The sequence below is a fragment of the Talpa europaea genome (assembly GCF_964194135.1).
Source record: "Talpa europaea genome assembly, chromosome: 14".
NCBI lineage: Eukaryota > Metazoa > Chordata > Mammalia > Eulipotyphla > Talpidae > Talpa > Talpa europaea.
In genome coordinates, this window is record NC_140082.1 from 13,899,901 (window position 1) to 13,917,090 (window position 17,190).

General features: G+C 46.3%; 1 protein-coding gene across 1 annotated transcript; it reads right to left on the reverse strand.

Annotated features, from left to right (window-relative positions):
- Positions 1 to 2,892: 2,892 nt before the first annotated feature.
- YWHAH (tyrosine 3-monooxygenase/tryptophan 5-monooxygenase activation protein eta) lies at positions 2,893 to 15,027 on the reverse strand (the record flags this gene model as incomplete). The annotated part of the gene is made up of 2 exons (XM_084253475.1): positions 14,930 to 15,027; positions 2,893 to 3,546 (listed from the first exon to the last, which is right to left on the reverse strand). Exons 1-2 carry the CDS (start codon positions 15,014 to 15,016, stop codon positions 2,893 to 2,895), a joined length of 741 nt encoding a protein of 246 aa, XP_084109601.1. The 5' UTR covers positions 15,017 to 15,027.
- Between the last annotated feature and the right edge of the window lie 2,163 nt (positions 15,028 to 17,190).

Here is a 17,190-nt window from a genome sequence, read left to right on the forward strand (position 1 = left end):
GAGGATCCCACATGGTGCGCAGACCTCTCCTGCCACCCGCTGCTCCCCTCAGCAGTGTACTTCGGTCCTTCTGCCTGCTCTGCTCCCCACTCTGGCTCTGGTGAATTCTCTCACCCTCCCGCGCTTCTGACTATACCCAGTGCATGTATAAACAAAACAAACAAACAAATATAATAAATAAATAAAAACATGCCTCTATAAAAAAAAAAAAACTAAAAAAAAAAAAAAAAGTTATCTTAACAGAAGTCTTAAAATTTAAGTGTACAGAACTGGAAAGAAAGCTTATACAGCAGAGATTATACAGTAGAGAAGCCCTCCAGGTTTGGGCCACATATAATTTATAGCGTCCTCATAATCCTCTCAAAGAACCCCATTTATTGTTTATGGGGTTAATTAATGGTAATTATGTGTCCATACATCTCCCCCAGACCAAAGGATACCTTATACACACAGCACTTGGAATTAGAACATATCCCAAATCCTGCATGTAAAAATAAGGGACTTGAGCCTCACAGCATGTGTCTTCTCAGGGCTGCTGGAAGCCTTGGCAGCACAACCCTGCCAGAACCCACCAGAGGGCAGTGAGAACTCTGAATTAGAAGTCTCGGGCACAGGTCTGTGACTTACCAGCTATGTGACTCCCAGGAGTCCATCTTTGTAGCTCAGCTTCCTCATCTGCAAAATGGGGACAAAACCACTCACAAGAGAGTTGTAAAATGAAAATGTGAATCCTCTAGGTGCTGGAAGTTTTTATATCTGTATGTTTATTAGAGACAAGTGTTCTGGCCATATAAGCTTGTGGCTTTAAAATACCTGACCTATTAATTGAAGTGAAACTCAAAAACCATTTTAACTTACAATTAGGTCAACCTGAAACAGGTTTCCCAAGGGATACCTCATTGGTCATGCCTCTACTTCTGAAAGAGAAAATAGGTTAAACTTGTGTTTAAAAGTTCTATGCTCTCCACAATATAAGTTCAAGGACAGAGACCATTTTCAACAGTTCAGTGTTAAGCTTTATTTATCCACTAGTTAAGGATAAGGTGTTAAAGACCTTTGTGTAACTGAACCAATCCACTTGAACAAGCACATTCAGTCCTGGGCACCACATTGCAGCTGATAAAATTTGTGAGGGGCCAGAGTCCACATTACCCAAGAAAGAGTTTGATTGGTAACGCTAAACCTCAAAAAATCTTGGGGTGGAGACAGAGTTCTTAAAGGATTAGGTCTTTTTTATTTTGAAATTCAGATGGATATTTTGTTCTTCTAGTTTAAAGAACATGCAAAGCTTTCTTAGTTAATAACCACTAAAGACTATTTCAGGGATCCAGGTTGTGGCCTATCACATGTAATACAGGAAAGAATAGTTAAGAAAACAAAGGACATGTATAGGTTCACTATCTACCATGAGTATTAAACATCAATTAACACCCCAGTAGCGGGCCTCCCCGGTGGCGCAGCGGTTGAGCGCTGGGTTGCGAAGCTGCCCGCGGCCTCTGCGGCACCGGTTCGATCCCCGGCTGCTCCCAGGCCACCGGAGGAGGGTCCCACATGGCGCGCAGACCTCTCCTGCCGCCCGCTGCTTCCCTCAGCAGTGTACTTCGGTCCTTCTGCCTGCTCTGCTCCCCGCTCTGGCTCTGGTGAATTCTCTCACCCTCCCGCGCTTCTGACTGTACCCAGTGCATGTATAAAAAACAAACAAACAAACAAACAAATAAATAAATAAACATGCCTCTATAAAAAAAAAAAAAAAAAACACCCCAGTAGCGTGGTCGAGCAACCCCCTCCCAAATTAAGCACAGACCTGACCATTCATGGAGGTGCCAGATGTGGACAGCAGCATCCTGGCCTGCACAGCTGCCTGTACACAGGCTCCAGTTATGAGAAGAATGGGTCATAGATGCTGTTAGCTGAGTTCTCAAAGAACAATTTAAAATTCATGAGTCCTATGTGTACACTATGACATATGTACTGGAATCAGAGAATGGGAAAACTAACTGAACTGAAAAATGTTTACTGCTTCGGGATTCAAAATGGTGACCAGTTAAATAACTCTTTGAGAGGGGGAAATCAAGACCATAAACATAGAGATTATATCCCCAAAGCAGCATTTATTTACCCATTGAATTCCAAAACATTTAGAAGTCCAGCATTTCATAATTATCCATCTTTACTGACATGAGCAGAAACACATGGCGCTGTCAGGATACACAAGGACAATAGCCGAAGTTACAAAAAATAAATCCGTGATTCTTAAAACAACCGCAAAAAAAAAAAAAAAAAAGTTACAGGTATCAAAACTTCAGGTGCGTTGCATTGAAAAGGTTTGTGCACATCATAATTTAAAGAGGCAAAACAAGGCCGAAACCTCACTGTGAAAGTTTATTATAAAGCTGATGGACAGGAGAAAGAGGTTTCTTCTGCATCAGCTTCCCTTAACGATTTTCCATTAGCTGAAGAAAGAGGTGGGAGGGGTGAATTCATTTTTGCATGCACAAGATGTACTGCTTAACAAAACACTATCAGCTTGTTTTAAATGGATCATTTAAATATCAATTGTAGCCTGTGTTGGCTAATTCTCCTTCTAAACTTCCCCAAGGCCCTCACCTGGATTTCACACAGATCAGTAGGCATAGCAAAATGCCTCATTCTGAATGCACTTGTCTGCACAATTTAAAAAGGGAGCTCCTGTGGGCTCAAAGCAACCATCATTCCAGCAATGCCCATGAAGACTTATCTGAAACTGCTTCCCAAGGGGTAGGAGAGCAGATCTGAGTAGCTGTGCTGCCAATACAGATAGGTTTAGCACTAGATATTTAGTGATTGTGGCAAGGAAGAATCGATGATGATGGGGGTAGTGGGTGAAAGAAGAGCCAGGGACCCGAAGGCTCTTCAGTTGCCTTCTCCTGCTTCTTCATCCTGCTGGTCGCTCGTCCAGAGGGTGAGGTTGTCTCGCAGCAACTGCATGATGAGCGTGGAGTCCTTATAGGAATCCTCATTTAGTGTGTCCAGCTCAGCTATGGCATCATCGAAGGCTTGTTTGGCTAAGAGGCAGGCCTGCTCAGGTGCATTCTGGATCTCATAGTAGAAGACAGAGAAGTTGAGGGCCAGGCCCAGCCGGATGGGGTGTGTTGGCTGCATGTGCTCTTTGCTGATTTCAAAGGCTTCCTTGTAGGCAGCCTCAGAAGCTTCGACCACACTGTTTTTCTTCTCCCCGGAGGCTACTTCTGCCAAGTAGCGATAGTAATCGCCTTTCATTTTCAGGTAAAATACCTTGCTCTCATACTGGAAATCATTGCAGTTCTTGATGAGGAACTTGTCAAGCAGCGCCAGGACATCATTGCAAACTGTTTCCAGCTCCTTCTCAATCTTCTCCCGGTAAGCTTTAACTTTCTCCAATTTCTTTTCATTTCCATCAGCCATGGTTTTCTGCTCAATGCTGCTGATGACTCTCCAAGAGGATCGCCTAGCACCAACCACATTCTTGTAGGCCACAGAGAGGAGATTTCGATCTTCATTGGAAAGAGGTTCATTAAGTTCCGTCACCTGCAAGGCCCCAAACAGATAAACACTGAGAGCCAAGTCTGAAAATCTTGGAAAGACACATTCCCTTCAACCTTAATCAAACAACTCTTCTCAAAAGCAAGATTATGGACAAGCCACTATGGAGAAAAACCAGTCAGATATAGACACTATCTGTTTGGAAGAGATAAATACTGAAGCTTAAAATAATCGTGATAAGGGCCTCAAGAAATCTGTAATTCAGAACTTCCTGTTGTCTTCATCTTGGCTGAGGTATAGGCATAAGGATACTCAGAAGTTTTAAGGTGGTGACACATAATGCTGGGTGAAAGAAAACCTGAGATTCTGCTATTCCACAAAAAATAGTCAACTTTAATAAGTTCATATAACTCCCCTGTCAAATGTTCAAAGACTGACTGGAACTGTTACAGGGCACCCCGGATATGAAATGGGTTGCCTGATTGTGGGTCCTCACCCATGCGCTTAAAAGGGACTTACAATAATACTCAGCTGCAGGCACACACAAAAAGGTGAATAAAGGGTTTATTTACAAAAGCAGGGGAAATAACTCAGGGAGAAAAAGAGGGAAAAATTAGTGAATGCGCCCTACCAGTTCTGCTGACCTGGAATCCCAATGGCACACTGAGAGCTGGTGAAAAGCCAAGAGTCAAGCCAGGAGCCAAGAGGCCAAAGGGACCTCCAAGGCCCACAAGCCTGGCTGCTCAGCTCCACCCTCAGGTCCCAGCAACCCTTCCTTCAGTGCTGATGGGATTTATAGAATGGAGAACTTTTGTTTTTCACAATGGACAATACCTGGAGAGACTGACTGTGGTTTTTCTTTTCAACTGGAACCCTGAAAAATTTTCATCTGAGACTGCACCCCAGCATCTATACATTTGACCTTCATCACCATAGAAATGGTGCCAAAAAGTGAAAGAGGGGAATTGTTAGGCGGAAAGGATGTCCTGAGCAAACTCTATCATATAGGTTTTGTGGACTCCACTCCAGACCAAAGCCATCAAGACACCAGGAACTACAAATCCCATCATCACTGAGTGAGGGTTGCTGGGACCTGAGGGTGGAGTTAAGCAGCCAGGTCTGGTATAAAACTAGACATGTGGGCCTTAGGGGTCCCCTTGGCCTCTCGGCTCCTGGCTTGACTCTTGGCTTTTCGCCAGCTCTCAGTGTGCCATTGGGATTCCAGGTCAGCGGAACTGGTAGGGCACATTCAGAAATTATCTCCCTCTCTTTCTCCCTGAGTTATTTCCCCTGCTTTTGTAAATAAACCCTTTATAACCTTTTTGCGTGTGCCTGCAGTTGAGTATTATTGTAAGTCCCTTTTAAGGACGCAAGTGAGGACCAAGTCAGGCAACCCATTTCATATCGGGGTTGCCCTATAACAGAACTTGTTCCAGATTCTAATTCCAGCTTCATATTCTTCATATTCTAGGGGAAAAAAACAATCACACATCTCAAATATTAATAGATAAGAATTTCACAGATGAGCTCAAACACCATAGGGATCTAGCAGCCAGAGCTTCACCCTATTTGGTTAAGCAGGGAATCCCACTGGCAGACGCAGTGCCCACATACCCCTCCAAAGCCAAAAAAAAAAAAATGCATCGGGGCCTCCCCGGTGGCGCAGCAGTTGAGCGCTGGGTTGCGAAGCTGCCCGCAGCCTCTGCGGCGCTGGTTCGATCCCCGGCTGCTCCCCGGCCACCAGAAGAGGATCCCACATGGTGCGTAGACCTCTCCTGCCACCCGCTGCTCCCCTCAGCAGTGTACTTCAGTCCTTCTGCCTGCTCTGCTCCCCACTCTGGCTCTGGTGAATTCTCTCACCCTCCCGCGCTTCTGACTGTACCCAGTGCATGTATAAACAAAACAAACAAACAAATATAATAAATAAATAAATAAATAAAAATGCATCAACGATAGTAAAGTACCCTCAGTCTCTGCTGAAAAGGGAGCATAGCTATTCAGCTGCAAGTTTTATTCTGACCTACTTAACAAGAAACCCTGTCTGACCAACAAAGATAGAAGCACCAATTACCTTAAGTGGGAATGTTAAATTTCAAACAAATCATAACTTCCTTTATGTCAATACCAGGCAAATCAGCTAGGTAATCAATAGAAAAAGAGTAGCATACCTTGTTATGTTGTTGAATTGTGTACCCCCAAAAGATATGCTAAATCCTAACCCCTGGTACCTGTGAATATGATCTTCCTTGGAAAGAGGACCCTTGTAGATCAAGTTAAGATGAAGTCACACAACATTAGCGAGGGCCCTAAATCCAATGACTGGTGTCCTTAAAAGGAAAGGGATATCCAGAGTCTCACAAACACAGTGAGAGAGCACACCATGTGATGATGGGGCCAGAGATCAGACTGCTGTGTCTCTAGCTAAGGAATATCAAAGATCACCAGAAGCCACCAGAAGCTAGAAGAGGGGCAAGAGGATTTTCCCTAGTGCCTTCAAAGAGCAAAGTTCTGCCCACACCTTGATCTTGGATGTTTAGCTTTCTGAACTGTGCTAAGTTTGTTTTAAGTCACCCAGTTTGTGGTATTTTTGGCTGTCCTAGGAAACTAATACAGACATAGAATCAGCAAACTTTGGCCTGGGTCCCAGAAAAGCCTCAAACTTGCAAAATCAACCTGTATCTTCTATAAAGTAGAGAAATTCCTTAATTAAATGACCTACTGGTAGAAGTGTTTAAATAAAAAGTATTTAGGAAGCCATAACACTAAACAAAAAAAGTCTTACTTAAACTGTAAGGACAGAACCCCCTCTAACAGAGGGGAAAAGTCAAGTTCAATGGATAAAATGATTCACAGCATATTAACATAGACATGTTAACATGGACTGAGAAGATTGAGGAGTGGAGAATCATTTTTCAAATGAACATAAAGATGTTCATTTTATTTGAAAAATTAGGAGTTCCTGGGCCTCCCCTAGTGGTGCAGCGGTTGAGCGCTGGGCTGCGAAGCTGCCCGCAGCCTCTGAAGGCCGGTTTGATGCCCGGCCACCGGCGAGGGGCGAGGGTCCCACATGGCACGCAGACCTTTCCTGCCGCACCTGCTGCTCCCCTCAGCAGTGCATTTCATCAGTCTGCCTGTTCTGTTGCCCGCTCTGGCTCTGGTGAATTCTGTCACCCTCCCGCACTTCTGACTGTACCCAGTGCTTGTATAAATAAAAAAATAAATCTTTAAAAAAAAAATTAGGAGTTCCTGAAATAAGCAAAATGTAATCATAATAGGTGAAATGAGAAACTTTGTGCCAAGTTTTTAAAAAGTAAAACAAGCAAATGTGTACCACCACCTCCAGCTCCCTCCTCTACTTCCCTCATTCCCCTGTCCCCAGGACCCCTATTCTTTTTGCTGCAAATCCTTAACCCAGGAGCAACTCTCCTCCTTTGCCCATTTGACTAATCCAACCTTACCGCTTTAGTGTGGCAAGCATTCTTAGAATCTAGGCAAACTAGGAAGTAGCTAAGCTTACAAGCAGCTCCTGCCATTCCTAGCAGGGCTGCCCACAAGTCAGGTTCCTTAAGCTTCCTCACACCAACATGCACGGTCCCCACTTCTCCCTGTGAGCTGCTTCAGTCCAGGTCAATCTTCCACGAATCCAAAATCCTTGCCCTTCAATTCCAGTTGAAAACCTGTAACCCCACTAGTCTTCTCTAGTGAGAGCCTTTAAATAATCAGACTCATATTTGTTTACTGGAAATACAGAGAGCCTCTGTGGATATTTGTTTGATAACTTGGTCTTTTAAGGAGTCAACCCTTATAAAACTTCCATCTCAAATATTCTGACAAATCTCAGAATCTGCTGGAATCTTCTAGAATGACTCACTTTCCTAAGGCAATATTCAATAAAATAAAACATGATACAAAAACAGAATTCAGAGAGTTCCTCAGGATTTTGGAAAAAGAAGTCCAACTTAGGTTGCTTGACATTAAATTGCAATTAATATCCATGGTGTCACTAGATACTTCATCCTGACAAAGCTGAGAAACAGATAGTCTCAAAGATCCACAAAGTAAATCCCAGAGTGTATCATTAAAATTGACCGCACATGGGGCATCCCTGCTGGAACAAGGGGTTTAAGGTCTCAGCACTATCACGCTATCTCCAGCCACTGCAACATGAGTTCAATCCCCAGCCAGGGAGCTACCCATATGGCTCAGCAGACCTCTCCTGTCTTGCCCGCTGCTCCCCTCAGCAGTGTATTTCAGTAGACCCACCTGTTCTGCTCCTTGCTCTGTCTCTGATGAATCCTCCTACCATCCTCACCCCTACCCTCACCGCCTCCCCTCACACCACTGGCCTACATCCCAGTTCTTCTATGCATAAATAAATCTTTAAAAAAGAACATAAAATTGACTGCACAGCTGAAATACACTTACATATCATGTAGTATATCTGTACAAAGCACAGTATCATTACTTTAGGGGAAAAAAAAAAAAAGACATCTGGAGTTTAGCCTGAGTTAGTTGTAAGACCTTGAACAAATCACTACTTTTCTGAGCAACAAAAACAAAACAAGGGGAATCAGCCCAACAATTTTCAAGAACTTCAGTTACAAATTTTTGAGCAACAAAAAAGGTTGGTAAGACATGAGGTTGACACCATTATGATAAGTAAATCTAGGGTCCATCTGTTGGTTTCAGCAATTCATGTAGCATATTCCTTCTCCAGCAGGACATAAACTGCCTCCAAAAGGCTACTAGGCAATATTTATGATACCTTCACAAGAAAAATCATTTACTAGGAGTATTAGTGTTTATGTAACAATCATCTGGTTGCCTGCCAGTCTGAATGAATCACTATAGGCATCAGCTGAGGGTGACTAACATAACTAAGAAAGTATTGTTCTTAGAATCTCAGCTAAAGCCTAACTAGGAAACAACTGGATGTGTTTAAATATAGTATATTTTAATACTCCCGATTTACAACTCGGTTAACAAAAAGGAACTTATGGAATAAAGATAGTTTTATTACTTGATCAGATAACTACAGAAAAACAAGTTGTCTCCAAATTGGAAAATTAAAGACCAAAGTGAAATCAGTGGACTATTAAGACAAACAAGATTTACAGACAGTCTTGACTGGTGATACTTACTGTGAATAACCTTTGTTAAAGTTAGCACCCATTCCCAACACTTCAAATTCCAAAATACTGGAGCCAGAAGATCTAAACAAAAGTTCATTTCCTAAGAAGCAGACTCTGGTAGGCAATGAGCACAATGGGAAGGAAAGCAATACACTACTAGTCCCAACCACTCGGATACAAAACCAGCAAGATGATCATCTGCAGGGTCCATGGAGATGACTTACTGCACCTCCATGATCATAGGTATCTTTGGTTATAATTGAGACATGAAAAAAGAATTTTTGAGTTGTCCTAGACAGCCTTTCTATGTCAATGAATTTCAAAACTCTCATTTCCTCCACTTACCAGCTGCCCTGAACACATCCACTCCAAACACTAAGCCTTCACATGGCTACACCATGTCTATCTAAGAGGCTCCCCAATCTCTGCTCACACAGCCTCTCTGGCATCCTGTTCTCCTGCCCCCTCACCCCACCCACATTTAATCCCACTTACACTCTTCCTCTCAAATTGATGGATCCTTCCCATCTACAAAGGCAGGCCTCTCTACTTCAAGAACTGGTCTTCCGGTCATTCTACTAGTATCCTAACGGCAGTCTTTGGCAAGGGTGACTCCCAACCTAGGGGTACTCATTTTCTCAGCTCCAGGACTAAACAGCAGTGCCAAGAGTCAGGACTAATCTGATCTGCTACTAATTCTTTTATCTTCCTATGACACCATTCTCTTACTCAATAATCCCGAAGGGCCTCCTCCCACTAACTCACAAGGCAATAAACTATATATCTGGGAGTAAAAATAGACTCACCACCAAAAATAGCACAGGGACTGCTCAGGAAAACTTAAAATTCTTAATCTGGGAAACATCCAACCTCAAAAATAATACTGAACAAACAAAAATGCCACCCCTGAACTGCTAAAGTCAGGATTAATACTACTTAATGGCTCTCTCATCCTTCATAACCACATGCACTCACTAGTCTTACCTTTTAGCTTACCACAAGCTACCAACAAACCAGCTTTGGATGTTACAGAAGAAAATAATTCTCATGAACAATTAGACAAACATAACCACATCGTAAAATCATCTTTGACAGGACCCAGTATAATTCTTTTTAAGTGAGCAAGAGGAATGAAAGTTTTTTTGGCTGACTCTTTCCCAAGGTAATGGCCTGAAAGGGAGGGTTCGGCCTGGTCCCAAGCTGGCTAGTCACCCACAATCAATCACCATTAGCTCAGATCTAGAGAGACATCTAGACACCTCTTCCCTTCCTGTCCTCAGCAGGGGAAGGTTGCAGTTCTAGAAGGTCCAAGAAGCCAAACTGCAATGCAGAACAGTTACGTTGAAAGCAATTATTATTCACTCTAACCTTAACCTTAGTCAAAATGCCTACCCTTGTATCATTAAGAGACTGCCTCTTTTTGCTCCTGGCATAACCAAATATTTCTGTAGGGACCAGACAGCATTACTGTCCCTGAACGCATGTACTGTCCCTGGAAGCACCAGGACTGAAGGTTTCAGGTGTGCCAGGTTCTGATCAGAAGTGGTGCCACACCCAGCACCAGAGGGGGTAATGCACTTCAGCAAGGAGTGGAAGGAGAACCAAAATGTTGAGACAGAAGCCAGGTGGCCTCAACTTGGACAGCAAGAGAAATTTTACCAACAACCTACAGACTGAAATTTGGGGGCCTATAGTCTTGTAAAGTATACTAAAGGCAATATGGAGAGACTGATATCCAGAATGAAAACAATTTCTTAAAATACTAATACAATTTAACATAGTCCCATATTTAATTCAAAGCTCAAATTCAATGAATACTTTGCTTCTTAAGCTAAAAAAATCTCCTGGTCTTCAAAACAAGCAAAGTAAGATGTGTGAATTTGCCCTTTATTCTCCTACTATAGCTAAAATTTATAAATGGCAGATTCTGTTTTTAACCCAACAGCAAAAATGACTTACATCTAATAGGTAAAATTTGCTTAGCAAGTCCACTATGTAAAAGGCTTGAAATTTAGTCACCAGTGATGACAACAGTATATTAAAAATACTGTTTAGTCTCACGGGATCTTATATAGCTCGTTAAAAAGAGCACTAAATTAAAGAATTGAAATGTGGATTTTACAACTTGACGATCAGAAAATTAATTTGCATTCTCATTTGTAAAAAAGCGATGAATTATAATATGGGAAATACATTTGGGGTAACCCACCTCCCAAATCATATTGATGGAAAAATGTGACACTGCAGCCTACCACTAATATAAAAATCCACACAAAGGTGAGCAAACAGGATTTTGGTTTAAGAAAGCAGTGGGGTGTCCTTCACTATGGAAGTTACTCTTGGGATAATTCAGTAACCCAAGTCCAGATGGAAGTAACTCCCACTTTACGGCAGCAAAGTTATGTGACTTGCTCACCATCTAACAAGCCTTTTAGACTATTACAAGTGTTCTTCCCCACCAATAAATGACGAAGCAACAATTACATTCCGGATGACCAGTCCTGTAAAACAGGGCTCACTAATGTACATATGTATTTCAAACTATCTTACCAATGTGGCTTTAAGATTTCACCCTAACCAGAGTCTCCCTGGTTGCACAGGAGTTAAGGACAGCACTATCCAGCTATCGCTAGCCACTGCAGCTGAGCCTAGTGAGTTCAATTCCTGGCCAGAGGTGACCCAAATGGCAGAGCAGACCTCTCCGCCTCACTCGCTGCTCCCCTCAGCAGTGTATTTCAATCAATCCGCCTGTTCTGTTCCCTACTCTGTCTCTCCTTACCCCTTGCACCTCTAGCCTGTACCCGTTTTTGTATGCATAAACAATTAAAAAAAAAAAAAGTTACGTCTTGCCCAGACTACTCAGCCATTCTCTCCCCTTACACACCACCTGCTCACTGCCCACTTCCCTTAACCTCACAGCTGTTGGAATAAAAGCCTTTTACCACAGGTTGGACCTAGTGCCTCTTCCTCTTGACTCCTTTTTCCTTAAGCTGCAACTGTTTCCTGCACTTATGATTTTTTTTTTTTCAATTCTTCAGACCTACTTCTCCCCGTCCTTGTCAAACATTGTAATCAATCATGTATCAGTGCTGAAACACTGTGCAATCTCAATTTTTTAAATAACTCACAATTATTTATGTATTTGAATATAAAATAGATGACTCAGGGCTGTAACAGGCATGACTACATTAGGTCTACCATGAATATTCATCAGAAATCTGGTTATTTGCCCTCTTTCCCTAAATCATGTCTTTTTTGCTCCAGTTACAGGTTTAAAGTTCTTATAAAATGGTATGCTACCTATTTTACAGAAGTTATGAATTGTGTAAGACCAATGGCAAGTCTGATCAAGAAAGGACTTGCTTCTTCACACTACTACATTCTGTAAACCAGCTACCAGGCAGGAGAGGTGGACATCTTAAGATACTCCTTTATCTCATTCAAAAATATTTCTGGCCTCTTCAAATTATGGGGTAAGGCAGGGAATTGCAGTTCTCAATTGACTCGAAGCAAACACCGTTGTTTCCAATCTGCACGATTTTTCTTGATGCTTACCCACACCATCCTCCAGGTGACGCTGGTAGCAAGAGGAACATTAATCATTATAGGCAGGCAATATTATGTGACCATTTAAATTATCAAGGGAACAAAAAAGAAGTTAAAAGAACAAAGGCTAAAAATCGACTTGATAGTAATACCAACATTCCTAGTTTTACACTTCAGAGGACCCAAAGGCAAGAGATGTAGGTTTCAAGGTCACAGAGTGGCATCAGAACATTCTCAGGTGCGCTGCTCCCTTCAAGCCTACTTACCTGTCTTTCCACCCACCCACAAAGAAAAATCTACTTAAATCCAGGATTCCTAGAATCACGACTCTGCAGAAGCTCAGCTTAAGGCCTATGATATTAATGAAACAGGGACTGAGTATCCCTATAGCATTAAGAATTTTAAGTACAAACATCAACTTGACAGATAAACTGTTTTCCATTGACCTTTGCCAAGTCCTTTCCAATAAATGCATACCACTGATTTAGATAACAAAATTTTTGAATACTGACAAAAAGGTTTTTTTTCCCGACCCTTCCCCCCACCCCCAGTTCTTATTTTTCAACAGGAGTTATCATGAGAAATGGTTTATCACGACTCTGAAATGAGCGAGTTTGGATTGAATTTTCAATGCTGGTTGGCTTATCTAACCCAGCGATTATTTTGGATAAAGACATTAGATTCCCAACACAGAGAAGGGCCCAGAAATTTGTAAAGTGCTATATGAAAGTCTCCAGAGAAAGGCTGTAGGTTAAGATTTTGTGTCCTCTAGTTAGCTTCAGGAAAGCATTTTTCAAATCTGTTTATGGAGACTAAAAAGCAAAAATGTTTTCCTGTCCCCAAACCATATTCACTCTAGTGCATCTCTTCATTCTTATTGCCCTTTTCATATTGCCTCAGGTTGTCTCTAGCTCCAGAGCATAATCTTCTCCTAAACCTCAATTCACCTTCCTTCAAGCCCCATCCCTTCTGTATTCCCCAAAGGGCTCCGAACACTGCAACCTTCGAAGACCTACTCACAGAGTGAGCAAGGACCTCACTAAAATGTCCACAGAGGCCTCAGTGTACATAAATCCCAGTATTACTGTTATCAGAAGGAAGAGGCTCAATTAAGTGTGGAAAGAAGTGGCTTTACCCAAAGAATTAAATTAAGCCCAGGGCCTCCTCCAAAAAAATGCATTTGCAGTCATTCCTGTTTCTGCACAACTTGCAAAAATTAATATACTATGTATTCATTGCCTTTAAAGAGGATCCCCAGATTTTACATAGACTTCAGGTCCTAAACCTAGATTGTCCCTGACTTGGATGAAAAGCTATTAGCCCCAAGAGCATGCCACAGGGCTCAAGCTGGATCACCAATGAATCACCAAACGGGCTGTGTCCGTCGTTTCCAAACACACCTAGTGCAGTGTGTAACAAGGGCACCACAGGAAAGATAACCCTTCCAAGTATCTTTCTTGGATAATCCTAATCATTGACCATAACAACACATTTCATATGCTGTTAATACCAAAAGCTTTAAAAGGCACTTTTCAGATGACTCTGATATTGTGGCATTTGATATTCTGGATATTCTGGATTTGCCTTTTTTTTTTTTCCCCCTCTAAGAGATCCCCTCACAAGGCCAGCATAAGGGCAAATGACCTATAATCCAGGTCGGCATTCTCGAACTTAAGTCTGCTAACACTTGCCAAAGAGCCAGTTAAAGTACACATTTCTGAGTCCCACCTCCCCACCCAAATTTCATAATCTTTAGGTCTCAGCTGGGGGGAGGGGAGATGAATCCTCCTCCTCCCAGGTCTCGGGAGGTTGTGCACTGGAAGAACAGAGCAGGTTGGTGGCCGCAGCTGAAGCTCTACCACGGATGACCTTGATAGACAGAAAAGTGATGTTCACTTAGAGAAAACGTGAAAAAAAAAAAACAAAAAAAACGTGGAGAGACACAGGGACAGCAGAGGATAACCGGAACTCTCAAGTCTCAGAAACGCAGGTGGTGTCTACTGCACGGTACCGGCTAGGGTGTGGCCGGCCACGACTCCTTCCGCGGAAATCAAGCTGCAGAATCGATCTATGAGGGAGAGCTGGGGGCTGCAAAGGCACACAAGTTCGTCTCCCCTGGAAGCCACGTCTCGCATTAAGGCCGCGGAGGTGGGCGCAGCAGCAGACCCGGAGGGGGGCCCCGCGCCCGGAGCGCAGGGCCAGGGTCTCCTCACACAAAGCCAGACCCCGGCGTGGGGCGCGAACCTGAACGATCCCCGCGAGGGAACCCCACAGACCCGAGCCCCACAGACCTCAGGGGGTGGCAGAGAAAACCAGGAGACAGGACGCCACTCGCTAGGTGATTCTTTATTACAAGTTGGGATGTGGAGGACGGCAGAGGGGGTGAGCCCCCGAGTCTGGCAGAACCGTCTAGAAGGAGGAACGTGGCTCCCTCACGCCTCCACGGGCATCCCCTCCCCCCACCAGGGCTCGGAGCTAGGAAGGGGCGCCCCCCGCCCGCCCGCCCGCCCGCGGGGGTCACCGTCGCCCGCCCGTCCCGTCTGGCGACCAGGAGCGGCGCCCTCCCCGGGGACCCCGCCCGCGCCCGGGCGCAGGAAATGGCGGGGCGCCGGGCGAGCCGGGCCAGCGCGGGAGGCCGCGCCCGGCGGGGTCGCGGGGTCGCCCGGGGCCGCGGGGAAGCTGCTGCCCAGCCGCCCGTCCCGCCCCTCCGCCGGGTCCCCGGCCGGCCGCCCGCCTCCCGGCGCGCTCACCGCCTTCATGGCGGAGGCCATGTCGTCGTAGCGCTCCGCCTGCTCGGCCAGCCGCGCCCGCTGCAGCAGCTGCTCGCGGTCCCCCATGTCGCCGGTGGCTCAGCCTAGCCTCGCGCCCCGCACCGCTCGCCGCTCGCCCGCGCGTCTGTGGGCTCCGAGACGCCGCCGCCGCGCACGCGCACCAGCTCGCCGCCGGCCCGAGGCTCCAGGCTGCAGGCAGCGCCGCGGCTCGCGCCCTCTCGCTGGCTCGCCCTGCGCGCAGTGGCTCGCGCCGCGGACGCCGCCGAGGGAGGAGAGGCGACCGCGCGGGGGGGGGCGAGGGGGGGGGAGAGGGCAGGCGGCAGGACGCCTGCGCAGTGGGAGCGGCCGGGCCGGGCGGCGGGGAGCGGCGGGAGTGGGAGGGGGGCGGGGCGGGCCGGCGCTAACGGTCTATTTCAAGGTGACGTCACCTACTATAAATAGCCGCGCCGCCGCCCAGTCTGCGAGGCGCGCAGGCGCCCTGAGAGTGCTGCAGTTTACCGCCGCAGAGGTGGAGGTGGGCGAGGGGAGAGCCCTGAGGAGACGCCGGGCGGGCGGGGGTGGGGGCGAGCGATGGCGGCTCCGCCCCGAGGAGCGCCTGCGAGTCTAGGTTAGAGGTCTGGCTAGAGAACGGCCCAGAAAACAAATAGCCCCACTTCAGGGAGAAGCCCGGAGGCCGCGCGCCCCGAGGGGCGGGTCGGCCCGCCCGGCAGCCTCGCCCGCCGGACCCCGCCGGGCGGTGGACGCGGCCGGGCCACACCCTCGACGGCGCGGCCTTCGGGGACACCCCGCGCGCGCTCGCGCCGTCGGCCTGCAGGGCGGTGCCCCCGCCCTGTGAAGAGACCGCGCCTTCTCCCGGAGGAGCGCCCGGCGCCCCCCGGGGACAGTGAGGTTCACCTCGTAGCAGGCGCTGGCTTCATCCCGCCGAGCCCTCGCAGCCCGTTCTGCGGTTGGGCATAGCCGGGCTCCCCGTTGCTCGCTCGCTTAATTAAGGCCACAGAGCCTGGAAGTGGTGGCGGCAGCCTCTGTTCAAACCTAGGCCAGGCTTTTCTCCACCTTTGGTGAAGAGAGGGCTGCACCGGCCGGTGGTCACTCAGCCTGTCCTCGCCCTGGCATTGTTGCTGAGTCCCTGCCAGGTTCTGGGCTGTCCCTGGGACCAGCTAGGAAATTCCCAGTGACTAAAGCACACCTGACATGCCAAGGAAAGCACGGGAGGAGGGCTCTTAGGAGAGATGAGGATTTTATTGAGCACCTACTGCAGGGCTCAGCACTGGGGGAGAATGGCTGGTAAGTTAACAGCCTTTGGCTCTGAGAACCTGAGATGTAAATACTCAAGCACAGATAAGTGGACCTTGAAGGAGATGAGTCAGGGAAAAGGTATTATTAGGTTGTGGGGTCCAGCATGGGCAATGGCTTGGCAGTGAGGGCAGAAACAAAATGTGGGAGGTGGTGAGAGACCCGGCAGTGGGAAGAGGTTGGGGAAGACAAACTGATGAAGAGTTTTTGGCACCAGGCTGAAGATTTGAGGCATTACCCAAGGTAATTGGGAAGAGCTGGAGGTTGGAGGCTGTATTTCAGACCAAGCATCTTGCTCTGAGAGAAGGGGCATTAGCAGGGAGAAGAGAGGGACTGGAGAGGATGTCTTTTCTGGAACTCTGTTTTACCATCTGGAAAATTAGGCTTGGAGGACTATTAAAAGCACTGCAGAATAGAAATCCTAGAATGTCAGAGCTGGCAGGACACTTGGAGTCACGACTACCCAACCTCTTACTCTGCAAAAGGGAAAAATGAGGTCTGAGGAGGAAGAATAGCTGGCCCCTGTTTGCACATCAGTCAAACAGTTTCCTGCCTCCTGAGCCTTCTGCTCCCCACCCAGATATTAAAATGAGGCCCTCAGTGCCCCTGAAAAAGTATTTGAGTCTGGGTCTGGGAGGAGGCCCCCACCCTGGGTTTCACCACGTTTTGAAGAGTCACCTTTGCTAACTACAAATGGAATTGAGGTTAACAAACCAGGCTAATCTTTTCCCTAGTGAGTATCTTAAGAGTGTAATAGATAATAGTTACTTGTCCACCCTGCCCTGCACAAGATGGGGTTCCAGTGAGAGGTGGGAAGAAGGCCAGTGCTGGGGGGTGGAGGGGCGCTCCACTGGTCCTTCCAGCTCTGACTGGGATTAGAGCCCTTCTAGCTTTTCTGATCATGAGATTGATTTCAAAACAGTGAAAATTAGGCAGACTGGAGCATT